Source organism: Barbus barbus (genome assembly GCF_936440315.1).
Source record: "Barbus barbus genome assembly, chromosome: 40".
Classification (NCBI taxonomy): Eukaryota; Metazoa; Chordata; class Actinopteri; order Cypriniformes; family Cyprinidae; genus Barbus; species Barbus barbus.
The window spans coordinates 18,298,757-18,319,694 of NC_136718.1; the positions used below are offsets into that span (position 1 = coordinate 18,298,757).

Genomic DNA, 20,938 nt, shown 5'->3' on the forward strand with positions numbered 1-20,938 from the left:
TGACACCCGCTTGGCGCATGGGCAGTAGATTTGCACCTCGGCCGTTTAAAACGCCTGCTTAGAGAGGCTGGCCATGCTCCCTGTGTGGTTTGGTGAATACAACCACACAGAACTACAGATATCTGAAGACCTGAGAGACTGGCATCAAATAAAAAGTGAATTGGTATAGATGTTGTTCCTTTGGAAAACAACAGGTTTAAGGATTGTTCTCAGTTCAAAATGTGTTGATAGCACTACACAACCACAGAGTTTAAAATTTATGGTAAAATCATCCTACAAATGACTTGCTTAGAGTTTACTTGCTTTGCAAATTAAGATGGGAAGAAAGTATTTTAGTATATAAAAAATATTTTATCCAACAATTTACACACTTAAATTTTTAATGACTGTCTGGAAACTTACAGTAACCATTTTATCATATTTATGACAGTATTTCTCTCATTGTTTTTCTCCTTCTGTGGACCCAAATGTTTTTCATTCAGCCCCAGCATCTAGCTGCCAATCATTCTTTTGAGGGCCGGCTTCCAGGGGTCAGCTGACACTTAAGGGTTCAAAGACCAGAGGAAGGAGAATTCAAGGTTTTGATGGGTAGACTATTATGTGTGTTTTGCGGGAGAAGGCATTTCTGTCAACACCTTATTGGTCTACTCACAAGAGAATATTCTTACCACACACGCATCACTATTTTATTCAGAACCAGAGGACTGAAAACGAAAATTTGAAAATTAAGGATTACAAGGTCAAAAAAGGAAACGTATGCATAGATGAATTGTTCACAATCAGATCAAAACTAGATACCATGAATTTCTATTTCATGGCAACTTTAAAAATACTAAAAGAACCATAAAACTGAAACATTAACGAACTGGAATCATTGGGAGGAACCTGAATCATCAAATTCCCAGCGATTCTCATTATTAAACACTCTATAATATTCCCACTAACTCTCTTCTTGACATTTGTAAACACATGTAAACAGATACATACATTTTTTTTCAGGATTTCTTAGGTACACTTTTGCCATCCAAAAACCAACCCAAATATCTCCGCCAACCCCTGTCTAAAATACACCACTCATTCACTGCAACCTCACCAGTCACAAAGTACAAACACACACACAAGCCCTGGATGTGAATAGGTACTTCATTAATTTCATCTGTTCGAAGCTGAAGCCCAGAGAGCCGACTCCATCATTACACCAATAACTCTACACATTAATCTCCCTCCCCGACTCTGTTATTATACACCACTGCCACGACTTACCCAAACACACACACATTCCCATTCATCTCCACTCAATCTGTGGGCAGAAATGTCATGGCTCATCCTCTAGGTTTCGCCCAGATCCATTACAAAATACTGGACCTGTTTAAATGAGACCCCAGTAGAGGCTCAGATCAACTGCAGGGGCACCATCTTGGCTTGGGGAGTCTGGGTTAAAGCCTCACCGTGTCCCAGAGCAGCACTGCGCTGGCTCGACTCTGCTGTGGTAGTTTCTTGTAGCTCACGGAGGTCTGGGTTTTAGAACAGGCATGTGGTGCCCTGTAGAGCCAATTGCTCAGTCAGGCTAAACCCAAAGTGTTTAAATGAGAGCGAGATGAGAGGGACTGGACTTTTTGGCTGTGCCAAGGCAAGGCGAGGATATGCGGTTGTAAAATGAACATTAGCTTGTGAATGAGCACTGAGGGCACCACTTTGGAGGGTTGGCTATGATAATTTAACATGTTTATAGAGTTTGGAAGCACTACCAGTGTTACTCTTTGAAGGTACCACTTAAAACTCTTACAATTTCTTTATCACAACTGTAGATGGTTAAGATGGCAAGTTACACAATTTAAAAAGGGCAAAAGCTAAAAATTATTACCTGCCAAATGCTGAAAACAAACCATTTATTTTTATTATAAATTAATTTACAAAAGGTTTCTTATTTCTGATTCATGATAATAATAATAGTAATAATAATAAAAATGTCAAATATTAAACCTGGCAAATAATGCAGAAAACTTAATTAACTTTTTAATTACTTTTAAAAAATTTATAACATTATTTTTAATAACATGAATAGAAAACTGCATTTATAAAAATATATAATGATAATAATAATAATAATAATAATACATGCAAAAAATAAATAAATAAAGCCTCCCAAATAATGCAGAAACAAACAAATTGGCAGGAACAACATGTTATAATTGCAATAATAGATGTAAAACTAATAAAAGTGATTTTAAAAAGACATAAAAAAAAGAAAATTTAAAAAAAAAAAAAAAAGATCAGAAATGACCAAAACATTTTAAAATAAAAGCCACAGGTTGATCAAGGCCTTGTATCATCCTAAAAGGGTTATTTTGCCACAATGACTGGCGATTTGCTCATTGAAATTATTTCATTATATGATTAAATAAATGACCATGGAGTGATGCAGAAGATATGAAACAAGAGTCACTATACAAAAACATCTGAACACAAAATGCAATGAATAGCCAATCCAAAATCAAGTATTTGAGTAACCAGAATAGAATGTGCAATAAATCAGTGTAACTCCTACTGAATCTTTTGCTAGACAGTGAAAGTGCAAATGTACCAAACTCTCCTTAGCTGGTAAAATCAATTCTGGCATTAAAAATGACACAGTCCTAAAGAGAAGTCCAGAAGACCATTCCTAAGAGCCCAGATGACCTCACATGTGTATTTTCCTCTTTAACATTTTATTTTTATATTTAATAATCACATAAAAAAGCTTAGTGTGGTGAACCAGTCTTATGAGGTTACAGGGCCGGAGAATCTCAAAACGGCCTCTTTAATTCCATTCCTCACTCAGTGGGTCACGCTCAATTTTTCCCAATAGAATCGTGGCCAGCCAAATCACACGCTTCTCATCTTATCATCCTCCAAGCCCCCTGTCAAATAATCACAAGGCCCCTTTAAATGTGTTTATTTATTTATTCACAATTATGCAAAAAAGTGCTGCTGGGGTGTAAAAAATCCATTAATCGGTGCTGTTTGGATTTTTGTTACTTCGATACCTGTCCCGGTGACTACGTCATGTGATGAACTGATTGCTTAAATTTACTCTGTGTGTGTTTGTAAATTGATACCCTGATGAAGGCGACTTAGCCACAACGCATCGGTGCACAAATGTGTTGTTTTTAAATTCTAAAGCCATGTGAATTACTCGATTGCCTTGGATTTATGAGTTTTTTGTGTTTATTTGTTTGTTTGTGACGTTCTGGAATTCAGAAGAACGATAATTCACTCTTGTTATAGATGCACACTGGAATAATATACTGTTAAACTATTAAAGAAACTCCCACCACAACCCACACAGGATTCTTTCTGTGGTTAAAATGTATCAAGGGTCTGAAAGACAATAAAAAAGCAGCTTCAGATTAGTGGGGACTAAAGAAGGAGAAGTCCTGCAAAGATTTTCCATTATCAAAAAGATTTACAACTTCAGTCTATCAGTAGAACAGAAGAGAGACCGAGTCAGATGGCGGACATGGTGAAAGAACTATTTAAAGATTGACGGAAAGAAAAAATGCTTACGATCTATAAAGCGGTTCCTTTATCCACACAATAATGCATCAAAACACATTCATATATGGGTGCCACAGGCCACAGGGTGGGAGGTGGGGGTGCAGCTGGCTCTCTCTCATTAGCTGAGTGTTTGGATCAGGAGTAGCTCTTGTTACAGCAGTAAACTGCAGCTTTGAACTTTTAATAGAGCTCTGAAATCCAAGCAGCCTTTAAAATACACATTTCTGCATAACAGAGCGAGACTGAAAGAAAGAGAGTACGAGGGTGAGAGAGACGCTGAAAGCACAAGGGAGAACTAAACGGACAAGAGACAGAAAGCTGAGAGCTTACTAAAAGAGATTTCATAGATCTTAAACTACTTGAATACTCTTAATAGCACTTAATTTCGCATCAGCGGTTGCCCAGATGTGACTCAGCAGTGGCCCTTGCCTCGATAGAAAGCCCTTGTGGGTCAGAACCAAAGGTGAGGCATTAACAAACCAGTTTTAATGAGGCAGAACTGAATAAACAATCATATTTATCATGATTGACAGGTCGACATAATTGACGTGTTACTGCAAAAGACGCAACAGTATTACGTTTCTTTCAATTTACATGACAAGCAAAACAAGTGGTAAAAATAAAAGAATAAAAAGTATATTTAAAATCTCCTGCATGCTTTTTCTGAAAAAAAACTAAATAATTACCCAGCTTTAGTATGAATCAAGCTGTTTTACTGTATAACGAGTCTACAAACCCGTTTAGAGGTAAAACCTATAAGTAAAACTTTAAAAAAAAAAAAATGTGAAGGGAGTTCTTTTTATAACATGGTGTATTAACTGACAATATTTTAATAACTTCAACATGTACCCTTGTAGCCTTTCATTACAAAATGAACATGTTATGTAGAACAATATAGGACTTTGATCTGAATTTGATATTCTAGATAATATGTCCATCACAAAGATTAATGTATTTGTAAACTGTCATTCATATTTCTGAAGATGTAAACAAGAAACAGAGTAATAACTGAGTGAAAATTGAGATTGTGTGTATAAAAATTTGACCAAATGACATGCAACACTGAAACGTGCATGAGTTTGTTTATTTGAGCTAATATGTATTTACAGGCCATGGGGGGGGGGGCTCCAAATGTTGTGAACTGCAAGCAGAACTTTTATTAAATTTCTTTTCTTTTTTTTTACTTATACACTGCTAAAAATTATTTTTTAAAGTGGAGTAAGTTTTACAAGAAAATTTCAGTCTTGAAATTAGCATTTTCCATGCATTTAGTAATGAAGTTTATAAAACAAAACAAAAAGGTTTTTTTAATACTTTATTTGTTGAAACTTATTTGACTAAAACATCCAAAACACAAAATATGCATCGCGCTAAAATGCTTTAGATTAATTTGAAACTGTCTAAACAAGCAGAATTTTAGAGCCTCCTAATGTCCCTGACATATCCGAGTTAAACTGGAGCGCCACAGGGCTAACACATGGGAAAAGACACACAAATACATACATTCATGCCCTCGGGCAGACTCAGCACCCACTCTCCCCTGCTGTAGTCTCTAATCATGTCCAGGAACACTAAAGACAAGTCAAGACGAATTTTCCCAGGGTTCACAGCAAGCGGGCACTTTGGAGACCAACCACTGCCAATCAATGAGAGAGAGGTCAGGTGGACAGAGGTGTCACATGACATCACAGACAGGTGGACTATGCAGGTGATCTCTGATGAAAATGAAATTACTGAAACTATTTCTTGGTGAATTTACATAGCTTTGTAGTATTATAAATGGGGGGGGGGGAAGGCCACTGTATCACATTTAACACCAAAATAAATCTTAATGTTAATATGTTAAAGTAATGTACTGTATTAAAATGTTAAAGCCCTTAAATAGATCAGATTCACTGCGGCTGACACAGAGGTCATGTCTTTTAACTTCATATAGGCCACAGAGAGAGAGGGATAAAGAGTTTGTTATTTTTCATTTCCTGGGAATTGGCTTTGTTTCCTTGTTTCCACAGCTCGACTGCTGCGCTTCCGTACGCAACTTATCAGATCGCTTATCAGTCCGTTTGAAGCGCTCAGTGTCTCCAAACCCCACTCCTGCACCCACGATCCCAGCTTGAACATTAAATATTCCTTCCTTCAACAGAATGGCGGCGGTCCAGAGTCAGAGCCCACACGGCTAAGCAAATAAAAGAAGCCATTGCATGTATCTTGGCAAAGACACATCATCAGATAAACAGTTTCAAAAAGCTAACATAGAACTATGCGCAACCCGAGACAATATCAACAAATACATTTTCAGAGCAAGATTAGACAGAGGACTTTACGGTTTAATACAAACAAACAGACAGGACTTCAGTGGCCATGCATGGATCATATCTGCCTCTATTTCTTTCTAATATGTACAATAATAATCAGAATATAACAATAATAATATTCCATTCTTTTTGATGTCACATTAAAATATATTTCGAAAACTTTTGTGCTTAATAATACAAACATTTATGAAATATCATATGTTTTCAATTAGTGTATTGGGATGAACTATGTTTTGAATTGGGTAAACTATTAAAGGTTGGCGTCAGATTTGGAAATCAGTAAATAAGTTTGGTTATAAAACAAACAAAACTTATAAGCAATATGAATGTTTTAAAATAGCATGTCTAATATTTACTTGATCCTAAAAAAAAACACAAAATGAACGTGTTAAGAGATACACTGCTATTAATCACTGCTGGTTTCATTACTGTTATAACTAAAATTACTACAAAAATATTTAAGAATTTGTAAACTAAACAGGTCAGCCTAAATAATATATTGACTTTATTTGTATTGTCCTGCTTATACCTAAATAATAATAGCTTAAGATTTTTTTTTTTTTGCTATAAACAGGACAATATTATTATGGGTATGCATTAATTTACCTATAGTGATATCACATACAAAGCCTTTACTATTTACAATATAAATATACAATTATTTTAAATTATAAATACTTCAAATATTTTCAATTAAAATAGTGCTTTGGAATTGACTCATTTGTAGACAACAAAATGAGGTCGATCTTATTTTCTGATTAAAAAAATCTTCTTTAGCGGTCTTTAGTCTGTTGATCTGTGCTGCCCTCTGCTGGTCACTTCTCAAACCATTGCTTTCAAACTCTATGAAAGTAAAATGAAGCATGTTTTAAACTCTTTGAACGATTCTAACTATTTGCAATGTGCAGACTGAACTACGATCTTGCGAACACGTACCAACATTTCAGATATTGCTGTTTTTTTACGTACAGCACGGTGTGACTACAACAATAACATCATTTCCCAACATGCACTGGACACGTTGCTATAGCTCCACGTTGGTTTACCAACAAACATGGCGCACAGCCCGTCTCGTGTCTTTGCTACAGTTTCACCGAACGCTGGTGATGTTTACCGAGACGAAAACGAGTCGGTGTTTAACCGGGGCCGCAAGCAAACATCTTTACACGCTCAAAGCAACGCAAGAGTGGTTCAGATGACGGGCTGCGCGGAGTTATCGTGTCCTCCGGACCGCGCCACCGTCACCATCAGCGTCAAAAACAGTAAAGAAAATGTTAACGACGTGACTAACAGCGTTACCCGAAGACTGGAGTACATACTACAGACTGTGAGACAGCATGATGTCAAGGTGTTAAATCGTTCAAATTGGTGTATTTCCAAACAAAGAGAGAACAAGCAATTCAAATAGTTTCTTTCCAAACAGGAAGAAAACATCACTGTGACCAAGCATTTACAAAGAGAGGAAGAGCTCTTCCACATGCAAGCTGAGGTACATGGTTAGTTGTTGCATGTGTCCTGTTTGACCTATTTTGTAATAGATTAACTCTTTAATTATCCTTTTTGTCTGTGCAGGTGCTTGTGGTGTATTCAGACTTTGAAAAGATGCAACAAGCACGCTCAGTTTTGATTGAAAAACTCGACAAAATCGTGTGTGTTGGTGACCCTTATTACAGTCACAGTGCGGAAAGTCTCAGTTTGTTAAGGTGAACAATGCTTGAACAATGTCAGTCTTCATGTCAACCTCCACTGTTAGCCTGAACATAGCTTTGTTAATAAATAAACCTATTTGAAAATGTGTCTAAACCTTTTTTGGTCTGTTCTGCAGACGGCGAGTATGTTTGGAAGCCGTGGACAATGCCCGGCTAAAAGCCAGCGAGGCGTGTTGCATTCTGGGACAAGCTCTGGGACGGCCACTGCTTGTACGTGAGGAGGAATCCCGAGAGTGGACCAGCGGCCAGCATGAAGTGACTGGCTCTCCTCTAACACTACACCAGAAGACTGGGGTTACATTAGTCTCTGCCTCTTCACGCGTGTTTGTGACCTTTGAATTGCGTCCGAAGGACAGCAACAGGAGGAAATTTTGAAAATTTAGCAGTAGTAATAGTACAAGTAATTCCTTTTATTTGCTGTTTTAACCTGTAAACACATAGTCCTGTGAAGTGAGCACCATAGAGGACCACTGATATTCACAAAAGGGCCTAAAAATAAAGTTACCATTTGTTCCTACTGTTGTTTTAACTTAAAGTATCCAAATTTCAGAATATATTGAATAGCACTGTGTGCAACTCAAAGGATAATGCTAAAATTTGATCCAAACATTGATAGAAAACAATGTTAAATTCTGAAAGTGTAATGAAGGAGAAAGATGAGCCCGTGTTTGAATAGGGAATACATGCATGAATGTGCCTTGCATACATAATGGATGACATGATTGTTTGTTTCTCCAACAGCATATGTCTAGACAGGTGCTAGACAACTAGAACGATCTTATTCACTGCCTCTAACATGGTTTCTCTCTAAACTTAAACTCGCACTGGATGTAGGGGAAAAATGTACAATAGTGTGAACTATGCTATTTATTTCTGTGATGCTACACCCATTCTCTTACACTTCATTTGTCAGATGATCGATCTTGACACTAAACAGGCCATTCATACCCTGTTCTGCCTCTTTTAAAATATAAAAGTTGAGTGTTTACCACCTGCCCTGGTAATAGATGTCAATTCTTGAAATTGACATTCTTGAAACTAAGCAGATTCAAAGCCATTAGGAGGAAAATCTAGGAAAACACTAAGGTTTGACGCAGCAGCTACTTTTGTAGATAGCCAAGGAAATAAACTAAAAGCAAAGAGGACTGCATAAAAAGAACAGCCTGAGGATCATAAACAACTAGAGGGGACATACAGTCGGTTTAAATTAAATTAAGAAACATGGCATCTGAGCAACTAGATTATTTTTGCCTAAAAGACAGCAAGCAATAAATAACCATTTAAAAAAACATAATGGGTGGGAAAAGACCACAAACATGAGCACAAAACCATAATCATGATTACAAGCATCTCTAGACAGACTATACTGGAAAAAAAAAATCAAAGACTGAAAATCATAAAGAGAAAACGGGGTTTAAAACACAATATAAGCCACATGTAAACTCTGTCAAGAGTCAAATGGAAAAAAGCCCAAGGAGGCCTACAGTTTCTGAGCTGCTAGTGTCATCTAACTTAGTGGAACTACAAAATAACAGCATGTTTTCAAACAACCTTTCCAAATGCCACTTTCACGTGTCACAAACATCACAAACAAACTCTTACATGTGTTTAAAAGTGAAGGTATGTGTCAACAGGCTGCTACTTTCAAATAAAAAGTCATTAACATATTAATTAGCTTACCTGTCGAAAAGTGTAGACTGAAACCCATGCACTCCATCAAAGTCCTCCATCTTGTAAAACCACAGCCAATGTTTACACTTGTTTTACCGTGTTTACTTGTTGTCTGCCGTTGTGTATTTTGGTAAGTTTTAGAAATTAGCTCGGACTTCTAACGGAATCCGAAGTTTTGTGGCAAGTGGCTTTCTATAACAAACTAAATACCCTCCGGCTCAGCCTACTACAATAGCCACGCCCCAAACTCGCGCTATTGGCTGCGCGGAGACACATAGGTTGACAGGCAGATAGGACATCCTATCATCGGACGAACATTTTATGATGGCAAATCTAAATATTGACAAACAACCATCTACTGGGGTCTGTTTCATAAAACAAGTTTACCAAATAAGCCAGGTTTATTTCAGTTAGTCTGATTATTGTCAGCTGATTTGGTTCAAAATAAGTCAGACTAACTGAAATAAGCCTGGCTTATTTGGTAAAATAATTTGGTGTTTTATGAAACAGGCCCTTGTTAATGAACAGTTACATACCTGCCAGATTTCATGTTCCTGCAACAAGTTCACTTTATCATTCACTTTAGTTCCCATACTTGTCGTTAATGTGACTAAAACATTTAAGTTTATTAATTACTATTATGAAGATGTGTTTTTGGAGGAGCAACATGTACTCGGCGGTTTCCAAAGAATTATGGGAATGGCACATAGACTGGTGGCTTTTAAGAAGTAAAGACAAACCATTTCGAGCAGGCCTATTTCAAATAAATTAAGCTTTAATAAGAAATCATGTTTGTATTAATGGCTTTGAACACTATTTACCACATTCTCAATACTGTTTTAAACAACAAATCCTTCTGTTTTTCTTGTGTAAATAGGCTATATCATATTAAAAGTTAATTCATTTTCTGGAACCCATCTGAGTCAGATCAACATGTGTGGATTTTGATCTAATTGCATATTATAAAACATTTCATTTCATCTAGAATTCATTTTTAACATCACACTCATTTTCCTCACAACTTTACATATCCTTTGCAAAGTGTGCAAGACATTAATCATTTTAAAAATATAAAAGTGACACTAAAAATAGCATTTTGTGTTTTTTAGTTCTGCCCCGAGAAAGCTGCTTAACATATATTTACATATATTCCACAAGACTAAGTTTATTAACTGAAATTACCCAGTCTGTATGTTTATGGGGTATGTAAACAAGATATATATCTCAAATTTACTTGCTTCCTTTTGTCAATAACCAATACTGTCAATAAAGGATTGCAGACATCACGCCTGTGTTTCCAAGCATTTCAAAGTGTTTTTAAGACCTCAAGTTTTCACTCCTTCAGTCGTGAGGGTAGATTTCTTGCAACCATTCCTCCATAACAAACTTTTTCCCATCGAAGTGTGAAAAATAGTGCTCTAGAGTAGGAATGTCCGGCTGTAGCACAAGACAGACACAAACACTGATTAAATTGGAATCTAAACAACCTTAAGAAACTCAAGAAATCAAGAAAACACAAATGTTAAAAGAAGGAAATAAAGGTAAAAGATTTCTCTGCACCTGAAAGCCTTGAAAGAGCTTGACATTATACTGGGGAATGTATCCAATCAGTATTGATGAAGAATCCGGTCCACTGAACACAATTCTGTAATGAGGAGTGTCCTTGGCTCTCTCCAGCTACACACAAATACACGTTTCATGTTAGAACATTTACACTCTTAAGGTTCTATAGATTACTTAAATGCTTTTCACACTAAGAAAGGGGTTATTTTAAGAACTGATCACTGAAAGGTTCTTTGGGGAACACAAAACTGGCTGTTTTATGGCATCCCTTTGAAAATCCACTTTTTGAACCTTTATTTTTAAGAATTATTCCATTAAAATAAAAACAGTGTTTATGTACTTTACAAACCTCTGAGTCTGAATATTTCTTTCTCTTGATCCACTCTGGTGGGGCTCTGAGTCCTGCATCCCATCCCATGATCACCCCCACCATCTGATTCTGTGTCTCCATCACTACTTGACCTACACGGTGCAGCACATATGCCGGCCTAGGGCTTCGCACCTCCTTTGACACTGATCACATATAAATTAATAATCATGTTCTGTTACAATACACATTCATATCCCAGACAAAGAAAGTTTTAATGGCAGATCTAAATGACTGCTGTGAGATAATTCAGAGACATTGCCTGCAAAGTATCCGTGCTCATTATCATGCATCATCATCTCGATCGCGAGAGCTTCTTCCAGAGTTGGGTACTGCTCCTCTTCTTCTCCGAAGGACCTGTCATGTGACACGACATCCCACCTCACCGCCAGTGAATCAGAATTCTTTTAAAAAGGGATCAGCATAGACTTACGGTAGTTTGGGAATCCAGGTATTTAGCCAGTCAACCCAAGCAGCTGTGTTCAAGTAGGATTTTCTTATGGAGTCCCATGTGTCAAGGATTCTGAATATGAAAGATGTAATGGAATATTTCAGCATCATACAGTGTCATGTGTTATAATTTTAACTTTTTAAAATACATTTTAAACTATTGGAAATATTTCGACTTCATACTTGAGAAGCACAGTAGCAATCAAAAATTTGGACATGGTTTGTTCACCGTGATCTTTCAAAAAAAATAAATTATTATAATTATACAAGAAACTTGGTTCCTAGACAAATACAAATTATGGCTATGTAGCAGTCATAGTTAATAGTTGTGAGTGAGAATTATAATAAATAATGAGAACTAAAGTGTGACCTGTAGTTGGGAGATTAATTTTTTTAATCAGTAAAAGAAGCTGATTAAAAACGCCCGACCACTAAACCTGAAATGCAGTGTCCATTAAATAATTTTCAGTAAAAAGCAAGATATTAGGCTAAAATTGTATGCATGTACACTAATGTTCAAAAGTATGGGATCAGAAGATTTTTTTTATGTTTTTGACAGAAGTCTTTATGCTCACCAATGCTGCATTTATTTAAATGACTGTAATACTGTGGCCTATCATTATAATTTAAAATGACTGGCTCCTATTGGTTAAAAGATTTATCACACTGTTTTGTTTTGGAAAAACTGACATACAGTACTAAGGGTAAACTGAAAGATTGCTATAAAATATGGGACCTTTTTATAAAATTCCTTGAAAACAACGAAATAGTAATACAAGAAATGTTAGATTCCTCTCAATCCAGTGATTTAGGTAAATGTGATGTACTTTATTTGATGTGGTAATATCTGTCTGTCTTAGCCCATGTGCAGTAAAATTTATTTCCCCTTTTGTTTTATTTATTTTATTTAGCCCTGTGTAACTGAACATGGATGCTGAGGGTGGGAAGACAGTTTAAAAAAAATCTTTGAAGATTTTTCTGTTGTCTTATATGCTTTCTCAATAAAGACATGTTTAATAAAACGACTGGCTCCTATTTTAAAGCATTTTAAAATGTAATTAATTACTGTGATGTCAAAGTGAAATTTCCAGCAGTAATTTCTCCAGGCTTTAGTGTCACATACTCCTTCAGAAATCATTCTAATATGATGATTTGCTGCTCAATAAACATTTTATAACTATCAAAGTCGAAAACAATTATGTTGATAATTTTTTTGTTTACTGATACATTTTTACAGGATTCTCTGATGAACATAAAGCTAAAAAGAAATTAAATGACTGTTACTTTTGATGAACATATTGCATCCTTGCTGAATAAAATAATAAAAAAAATCTTACTGACCCCAACTTCTCAGTTGTAGTGTGTAAGAGAGGATAGAATACATAGGCTAATAAATAGTGTATCACACGTGTGTTTACCTCTGAGTAGCGATGTGTCGTTGTGTCTCGGTGCCGCTGGTCCATTTGGAGATGAGATACTGCGCAGGTAGAGCTGACAGCAGGAGCGTCAGCTGCACGATCACACCTGAAGTGATTTGAGGCATCAGTGCCTGTGCGTTCAACATCACACAGATTTCACATCAGCACATTGTTACTGTCGTGTTTTTAAAAGTTGAAAGAAATTAAACATCTAAAATACTGCTACACTATATTTATTCTAAAATATTTCTTGAACAAATTGCAGTTAAATGTAGGCCTATCTTACCTTATACAAGAACTTCAATGAATAAACAGATTTCACAACCGTCAGAAACTATTTTTAACTTGATAACAGGAAGAGCTCACCGAAACTCTCAGTTTGTTATGCGTTCTGTAAGCATTGCCTTGAAAACTGAATATGATATTTACATGCGAGTAGTTTCGGTTTGACACCTGCGCCTTAAAGCTGAACATCATTAGACATCGCGCGTCCAATAGCTGCGGCCCACGAGAGGAGTTGTGCACGCGTCTCGCGCCGCCACGTCAGGAACGGATGCCGCATGTTTGCTTTATGTTACAGGGGGGGTTTTTTTCTCAATTGATATCCATTTTATAAGCCAAATATCCTGAATCATAAGCCAAAATACTTTTTCTTTTTCAAAACTAGGCTATAAACCCTGTAGGTTTACACCATGTGCTCATGCACTCATTCATACAGTTGATTTGGTAGCTAATTATTATTCTGTGGTTATAGTTTTGATAAAGTGTTATAAGTTTCAGGGAAAGTGTATTAGCAATTGAGTAAACGTCTTATAGAATATAAAACACAAGGAATAGGGTCACATAAATATATGTCAGCACATTCAAATATATATATATATATATATATATATATATATATATATGTGTGTGTGTGTGTGTGTGTGTGTTTATATATATATATATAAAATTAAATGTATTTAATTGGACTTTTGGTACATTTTCCTAAGGCTTAAAAACGAGGTTTATTGCACATGCAGTTCCAACTAATGCACAAAAGAGGGCGCTGTTCTCCATGAAATGGTTTATCAACCATTTTATCTTGACTCTCATAAAGTTACATTTAGTGTATTATGTCTAGAAATTTTAGGAAATGGCATATAATATCAATCTGATGCATGTAAGATACCAATACTTGCAATTATAAGAGCAAAATTTACATTGTAGTGTTCATAATTTTAAATTCTCAACAGAAATATCTGTGATTTTAAAGATTTTATTTTGATGACAATGTTTAAGGCCTGGAAATCACAATTTGAATTTTCCCTGATACATCCAGGTTTCCCTTGACTCAAATTTAAGCAAAAAATACGTTAAAGAATGAAAGAACAAGACAGTGTGTGGAAACAAATGTTTATTTCCTTAAAATATCAGTATGAACTAATGTGACAGCAGTACACCCTACACATACATTCTATTTAACATCTTTATTTACACTTTTTCCTTTATATAAAAGTATACAAACTAACATAGAAAGACCTCTCAGTCTGTGGATATAAGACCGGAGAGGGGAAAAAGACCCTGACCCCACAAACATGACTGTAACTTCAGATTTAAAAGAACAAAGAATATACTAACATGCATCCATCTTTGATCTCCACTCTATAACCTGTCAATCAGTCCGTGAGATGTCACTTCCTGTGCAGTATGGTGGTAATAGAGGGGTCGTGAATCAGATATAATACAGTTTTCATGTAGCAACAGATTAGAAACACCAGCTCAATAAAACATGGGGCTTGTACATAAACACACACAGAAATGGACATCACATACACTCGAGAGTCTCAGACATGCGTCAACTGCATATAAAACAGCCACATAAGTTCCCATCAAACAACCACACACTCGTTCAAAGGCTTTGGTTCATCAAACCAGTTTTAAAGCTATGGGCTGGATTAGCTCTATCGTAATGAATGAACCAGACCACAACTGCTGAAAGTACGCAAGAACCTACAAAATCACATGTCGACAAACCAGACTAAATGTGATCCGGCTTTCTCAAAACGAGACTATGCTGCATATGTGAGTCTGGACTTCAAGGTGGGAGACAATACCTTAATTCTTCAGTTTTACATCACACAGACATGTACATACACACAAAAGTCAAGGCACATTCAAAACACAGAATACGACATGCACACTGCCTCTTGTGTGATTCGCTGCCCTGCGGTTTCTACTGAAGCCGAGTCGATGCATCAGAACAGGAAATATCAAACACAGTGTTTCAATGTGATCGGGCAAAAACAAAGTCCTCTCTGCTAATGAAATGAGCAGTTCCACAGTAATTCAATGAGTTGAGCTAATACAGAGAAAGAGGCCTGCTCTCCGGGCTAGATGAAACTACAGGCAGAGTGTGGAGACAGTGAGCCAATGAACTTCACTACACACTCATTATAATAACTCTGCAAATAGTGGTTTGAAGGAGCATCAAACAGTGGCATCAAAAGCACTTGAACATATGAGAAATGCCATAAATATATGAATGTCATTGCATTAAATATCAGAATATCAAACTAAGAGGCACTTTAGAACAAAGCAAAATATTTCACAGAAACTCATTTGTTGATGGGTATATTGTTAGGTTTAAAAAAAAGTACGGCTGTGGTTTGATTAAGAATTAATCCAAATTAATTTGATCATGATTTTTCAATGAATTGAAGTAGATATAAGTAATTGTTTCTACCTTCCAAAAGTTTGGGGTCAGTAGATTTTATTTATTTACTTATTTATGTTTTGAAAGAAATTAATACTTTAATTCAACAAAGATGTTTTAAATTGAAAAAGTCACAGTAAAGAAATGTATAATGTTACAAAAATGATCCATTTCAAATAAATGCTGTTTATGTGAACTTTCTATATTCCTCAAACAATCCTGAAAAATATTGTCATCAGAATTAAGCAGCATAAATGTTTTCAACATTGATAGTTTAGAGAAATGTTTCTTGAACACCAATTAGCATATTTCAATGATTTCTGAAGGATCATGTGACACTGAACACTGGAGTAATGGCTGCTGAAAATCAAGCTTTGCCATCGCGGAAATAAATTACATTTTAAAATATATTTAAAAAGAAATCACTGATTATATATTAAACATATTAACATATTAAAATGTTAAATATTTTAAAATTACTTTGTTATAACAATAATAATTCACAATATTACTATTTTTACTGTATTTCTAATCAAACAAAGGGCTTAGGTGAGTATTAAAATGCTGACAAATCAGTCAAATCAGTTTAAAACGTTTAAAAAGTATTTTTGCAATTTTTAGACAGCTGTTAAAAAATAACTACCATTAATTAACAATTATTCATCATTAATTAATCACATAATTAGTTTCCAAATTAACAATAAATTGTCAAGACATATTTTCAAAAACTGTCATGGAAAGTGAAGTTAGTTCTGTGAAAATCTCTACCAACGTTTATCTGCAGATGCCACCTGCTTTGATATTTCATTCTCTAATACAATGACATTCAGACATTTGAAAACTGTTGTTTTCAGTGTTCAAACACTTCTTGTGGCCACTGTATTTTGAAATTCTAGTTAGGTTCTAGTTAGGGATCACAGTGCATTTAGCGAGCCTGATAAAACAGGTGTGGAGTGATAATGTCACTACTATTACACACCTCAACAACTGCATGAACTCAACGCAAGTGCGCGCACACACACACACACACACACACACACATGCATGTTGGTTTTTGTGGTTTATGGGGACTCTCCATAGGCGTAATGGTTTTTATACTGAACAAACTGTGTGTGTTATTGCCCTACACCAACCTTACACCTAAACTTAGCCCTCACAGGAGACTTTGTGCATTTTTAGATTTTCAGAAAAACACCATTTAGTATGTTTTTTAAGCCTTTTGAATTACGGGGAGATTGGCAGTGTCCTCATAAACCACCTTCATATTGTAATACCTCTGTCATACCCATGTCATTATACAAATTTGTGTCCTCATAAACCACATAAACATGCGCACACACACACACACACATACACACACACACAGAGTGGTCATGGGTAGATATGCTGCTCACTAATCTCTATCCCAGCAACAGATCAATAACACACGTTTGTACTGGATGAATCAATGTGCTAAAGCATCAAACACACTCTCACACAAACTGGGGAGTACAAAGGAGCCAAAATGTATTAAATGTATGAAAAGGCACAAGGTATTGCTAATTATATAAAAACATGCGTGAATTATCACTGCCACTGATCTTGACTCGCAGAGAAAGACGTTAAAAAGACAACGCGATTTATGAGGTCCTTCTCTGCACTCCACTACAGCTTTACAGCCACTTACACAATGATCTGTTAAAAATAGATTTTTTTGAACAAGTGTTTGATTTGTTGCCCTTAGCAACAACCGTGTAAAAACAATGCATAAAATTAACAGTTCAAAGAAACGAGACAGAGTAAAAGCTCAAGTTATACCACACTCACACACACTCAAACGTCCTCAGATAAGTGCTTTCTCGAGAGATGAAATCAGATATTTGGATTCATAAGACTGTATAAGTACCTTTTTTCACTGGCATTCAAATAGTGCATATGAAAATCAGTATTTAACTGCATTTGTGATTTTCTGTGGAAGAAAATGTATAAGGTGGGGGATTTCAAGGGGCCGTGACTCTTGAAGTCACCAAAAGAGTCAAAGATTCAAAACGTGAGAATCAATTTTGAGAGTCAGATGAAAGATTCAGATAATCATGACAGTCTGATAGCAGCAGGAATGGTTCCCCGCTCCCAATGGGGCGAGGATAAGGGGTTGTGTCGCATAGGACATGCAAAGTTGGCATTGTTACCAGCCAATAAGGTTGGCTTTGGCCTTCTCGGTGAGCTTGCGGACTCTCCCTTTGCTTGACGTGCCGAAAGTAATCGAGGCATCCTCAAACAAAAGCTGTCTTTGCTCTTCCTCAGAGTCTTCTTCGTTATAGAAAGCTGTCCTTCGGCCTTGGTTACGCGTTCTCATCTGCCCTTTCGAGCTCCCATCCTCTTCCATATAAATGTCAGGCTCTTCCCTTTGGGCAGGGCCTGGTGTAGAGAGCATGGCTTCTTCGTTTCCACGCCGACTGCTCCTTCTGAGAGCTTTGGGGCTTGAAGGTGCTGGGGTATCTGGCGTCCGGATGACTCGTGGTCTACCCCGTGGTTTGGGACACTCTGGAGTCACTACCCCTGAATCTGAAAGACTACTGTCCTGGGCTGTAGAAGAACCCCCGCCCTCATCACCAGTAGACAGAAGAAGCTCCTCCTCGTGGGAGGAGCTTCTTCGTAGGGAGTCCAGCTCTTTCTTGCTTTTCCTCCCTCTCTTTTTTCCAGAGGCCTGGGGCAGTGGGGGCGGCGGTACCTCTACTGGCTTTTGTATTTGTGCGTCTAATCTGGGTCGGCCCCGGCCTCTTCGTACCACTCCCAGAGTCACTTGACTATGACCATTCAAACGCAAACTGTTTTGAGGAGAAGAGTTGTGATCGACTGGACCTAAGAGAGAATGAGAATATAAGTACAGATGAAACATTCACATATATACATTCAACAGATGCTTCTTTTTTTTTCAAATTGGCTAATAATGCATTACAATTTTTTTAATCAGCAAGTGTGTTCCCTGGTAATCAAACCCATGGTGACCCATGGAAAGATCCACAGATTTATATAGACTTCACATAGCTGTCATTCAACACGTCACATCAATTTTAGTAAATTTAATTCTGACTACTTTTATTATGCTTTTAGTCATGATTAAGTGTGTAATACTCTAATTGCATTTTTATCACATCAAAAAAAAAAAATTCTAAAGATTTTCCCTTAAATAATTATATATAATTATAAAAAAAGGTTCAATCATTTCACAACGTTTAAATCTATTCTCAGTTCAGTTTAAAATGTTTTACCACATTTATATCTAGAAAAATCTACAGATAGTCCCCCACATTAGTGCAGGAAAAATATAGATATAAAAAGACAATTAGAAATCAAAACACAAAAAAAGTTTAAAACATTACAAACGTTTAAATCTGCAGAAGTAAATTTCAGGGGGGGGAAATTATGCAGAAGTACTTTGAGTTCATTTTCGCATTTTACCATTCAACGATTTTATGCCAAATCAATACAGAAAATAAAAATAAAAAAAAAAACAATTAAAAAAAATAATAATAATTTGCCAAATTAATCTCAGCAATTTTAACAATATTTACTGCTGAAATCAGCAAAATTACACAGATTTTCCACAAAATCAGTGTAAAAGAAAGTTTTCAATCCATTTAAGGAAAGTTTTAATGAGCGGAAAAGAGATGATTGATTACTTTAGGCCTACGGGAACTACACTGTTTGTGCACTGAAGGTTTCCAGGAAACATTCAAAAATCCTCTTTCCCATAATAACATCAGCTTTTCACAACAAACACTCATCTGTAACTGACCTGGTGTGAGTTTTACAGGTGTCCGAAGTTTCCTGCGAGACTCTCTGGCCCCGCCTTCATTTGTGTGGGGAACTGCAGAGCTCTCGGTTTCTCTGGAGGCACCAATAGAGTATGAGTTCTGGGTGCGCAGGACTCTAGAGGAGGGCTCTGCGGTCTTACTGTGGCTAGGTGGAGGGGGAGGAGCTGACTGTGTAGAGGGTGCATCTGTGATTTGGGTTCCAAAGCGGGCTGAGCTGCGCGTCCGACCGGGGACAACAGGAGGCTCAGCCTTGCCGTTGATTTGTGGATGTGTTTGCCGTAAAGAAGGAGCCCGGGAAGGTCCAGCAGGAGTGGGTGGAGCTGCATTGTCTGATCGAGGAGGAGCGCGAGATGAAACCCGACGCTTCCTTTCTGGACTGCAAATCAGAAAAAAAGAAAATGTGTATGCAACGTTTAGAAACAATGATAAATTCTGGAACATAACAATCTGCAATGACCAATCAGATGCTATTTGTACCTAGAGGCGGAGCTTGAAGGTGAAGAACTCCTCCTCCTTTTCACAGACTGTCTGGTCAAGCGCTCAGTTTGCAGCCGCTGACGGGTGAATCGCTCACTGTGCAGACTTTGAGCAGCTTTAAAATCGGTCAGGATCGAACTGATATGCTCTTCAAACAGAGCGGACAGTCGCAGACTCATGCTATAGATCTGCATACACAAAAACACACATGTATTAAATAAACTAGATGAACTGGTTTGGCTATAGCATTACAACATGTCAAAATTGGACATGATCTCATACCCTGGACTTTTTGCTGGGTGTATAGGCTTTGGAGTTGCTGAAGATGAGACGTACATCTTTACAAAGATCCATGGGAGTGTCATACTCTCCTTCTAACAGGCGCTTCAACACAGTCCCAAAGTCCATAGGAGTGTCCACAATGTCCAAGTAGTCCTGAGAGAGGTATTTTTGATGAACAGGGCATATAAGTAGACAGTGCACTGCAAAAAATTATTTTCTTAATCAGTATTTTTGTTTTGTTTTCCAATACAAATACCCAAACATTCTTTAAACAAGATTTACACTACCTGTGAAAAGGTTGGGGTCTCTTATTCTTACCAAAGCTGCATTTATTTGATTAAAAAAAAGTAATATTGTGATTTTTTAAACAATTTAAAATAACTGCTATCATTTATTTATATATATATATATATATATATATATATATATATATATATATATATATATTTGACAATTTAATTGATTCCTGTGATGACAAAGTTTGCATTTCAGCAAGCATTACTCCAGTCTTTAGTATCACATGATCCTTTGGAAATCATTCTAATATGCTGATTTGGTGCTTTAGAAAAATTTCTTATTATCATCAAGGCTAGAAAAATGCATCCTTGCTGAATAATAAAAAAAACAATCTTACTGAACCTAAACCTTTAAATGGTAGTT

The 20,938-nt window shown here is 36.5% G+C and overlaps 3 protein-coding genes across 5 annotated transcripts in view; 1 reads left to right on the plus strand and 2 right to left on the minus strand.

Moving 5' to 3' along the window:
- The first annotated feature begins 6,797 nt into the window (after positions 1 to 6,797).
- LOC306859938 (interleukin-1 receptor-associated kinase 1-binding protein 1 homolog) lies at positions 6,798 to 10,517 on the plus strand. Its single transcript, XM_079401359.1, has 4 exons — positions 6,798 to 7,200; positions 7,276 to 7,341; positions 7,425 to 7,555; positions 7,678 to 10,517. Exons 1-4 carry the CDS (start codon positions 6,907 to 6,909, stop codon positions 7,934 to 7,936), a joined length of 750 nt encoding a protein of 249 aa, XP_079257485.1. The 5' UTR covers positions 6,798 to 6,906; the 3' UTR covers positions 7,937 to 10,517.
- On the minus strand, positions 9,993 to 13,463 carry LOC306859939 (uncharacterized protein). Its single transcript, XM_079401360.1, has 7 exons — positions 13,317 to 13,463; positions 13,031 to 13,161; positions 11,596 to 11,685; positions 11,425 to 11,519; positions 11,145 to 11,308; positions 10,793 to 10,909; positions 9,993 to 10,669 (listed from the first exon to the last, which is right to left on the minus strand). The coding sequence occupies exons 2-7, from the start codon at positions 13,153 to 13,155 to the stop codon at positions 10,574 to 10,576; spliced, it is 687 nt and encodes a 228-aa protein (XP_079257486.1). The 5' UTR covers positions 13,156 to 13,161; positions 13,317 to 13,463; the 3' UTR covers positions 9,993 to 10,573.
- A 950-nt stretch (positions 13,464 to 14,413) lies between these two features.
- The window catches only part of LOC306860004 (PH-interacting protein-like), a 39,666-nt gene continuing 33,141 nt past the window's right edge, over positions 14,414 to 20,938 (minus strand). For all 3 annotated transcript variants that reach the window (XM_079401513.1, XM_079401512.1, XM_079401514.1), the window contains 4 exons: positions 20,279 to 20,431; positions 19,997 to 20,184; positions 19,501 to 19,895; positions 14,414 to 18,563 (listed from right to left, as the gene is read on the minus strand). In XM_079401513.1, coding sequence (XP_079257639.1) covers positions 17,887 to 18,563; positions 19,501 to 19,895; positions 19,997 to 20,184; positions 20,279 to 20,431 — 1,413 coding nt within the window. In that variant the 3' untranslated portion in view covers positions 14,414 to 17,886. The remainder of the gene's footprint in view (positions 18,564 to 19,500; positions 19,896 to 19,996; positions 20,185 to 20,278; positions 20,432 to 20,938) is intronic.

Bases quoted from the DNA above. Each gene is read 5' to 3' on its own strand.
- LOC306859938 (XM_079401359.1), top strand. From the start codon at position 6,907: ATGGCGCACAGCCCGTCTCGTGTCTTTGCTACAGTTTCACCGAACGCT. The intron at 7,342-7,424 runs GTACATGGTTAG...TTGTCTGTGCAG, and splicing joins TCTTCCACATGCAAGCTGAG to GTGCTTGTGGTGTATTCAGA. The intron at 7,556-7,677 runs GTGAACAATGCT...TCTGTTCTGCAG, and splicing joins GAAAGTCTCAGTTTGTTAAG to ACGGCGAGTATGTTTGGAAG.
- LOC306859939 (XM_079401360.1), bottom strand. From the start codon at position 13,155: ATGCCTCAAATCACTTCAGGTGTGATCGTGCAGCTGACGCTCCTGCTG. The intron at 11,520-11,595 runs GTAAGTCTATGC...GTCACATGACAG, and splicing joins ACCTGGATTCCCAAACTACC to GTCCTTCGGAGAAGAAGAGG. The intron at 10,670-10,792 runs GTGCAGAGAAAT...CTTGTGCTACAG, and splicing joins AGCTCTTTCAAGGCTTTCAG to CCGGACATTCCTACTCTAGA.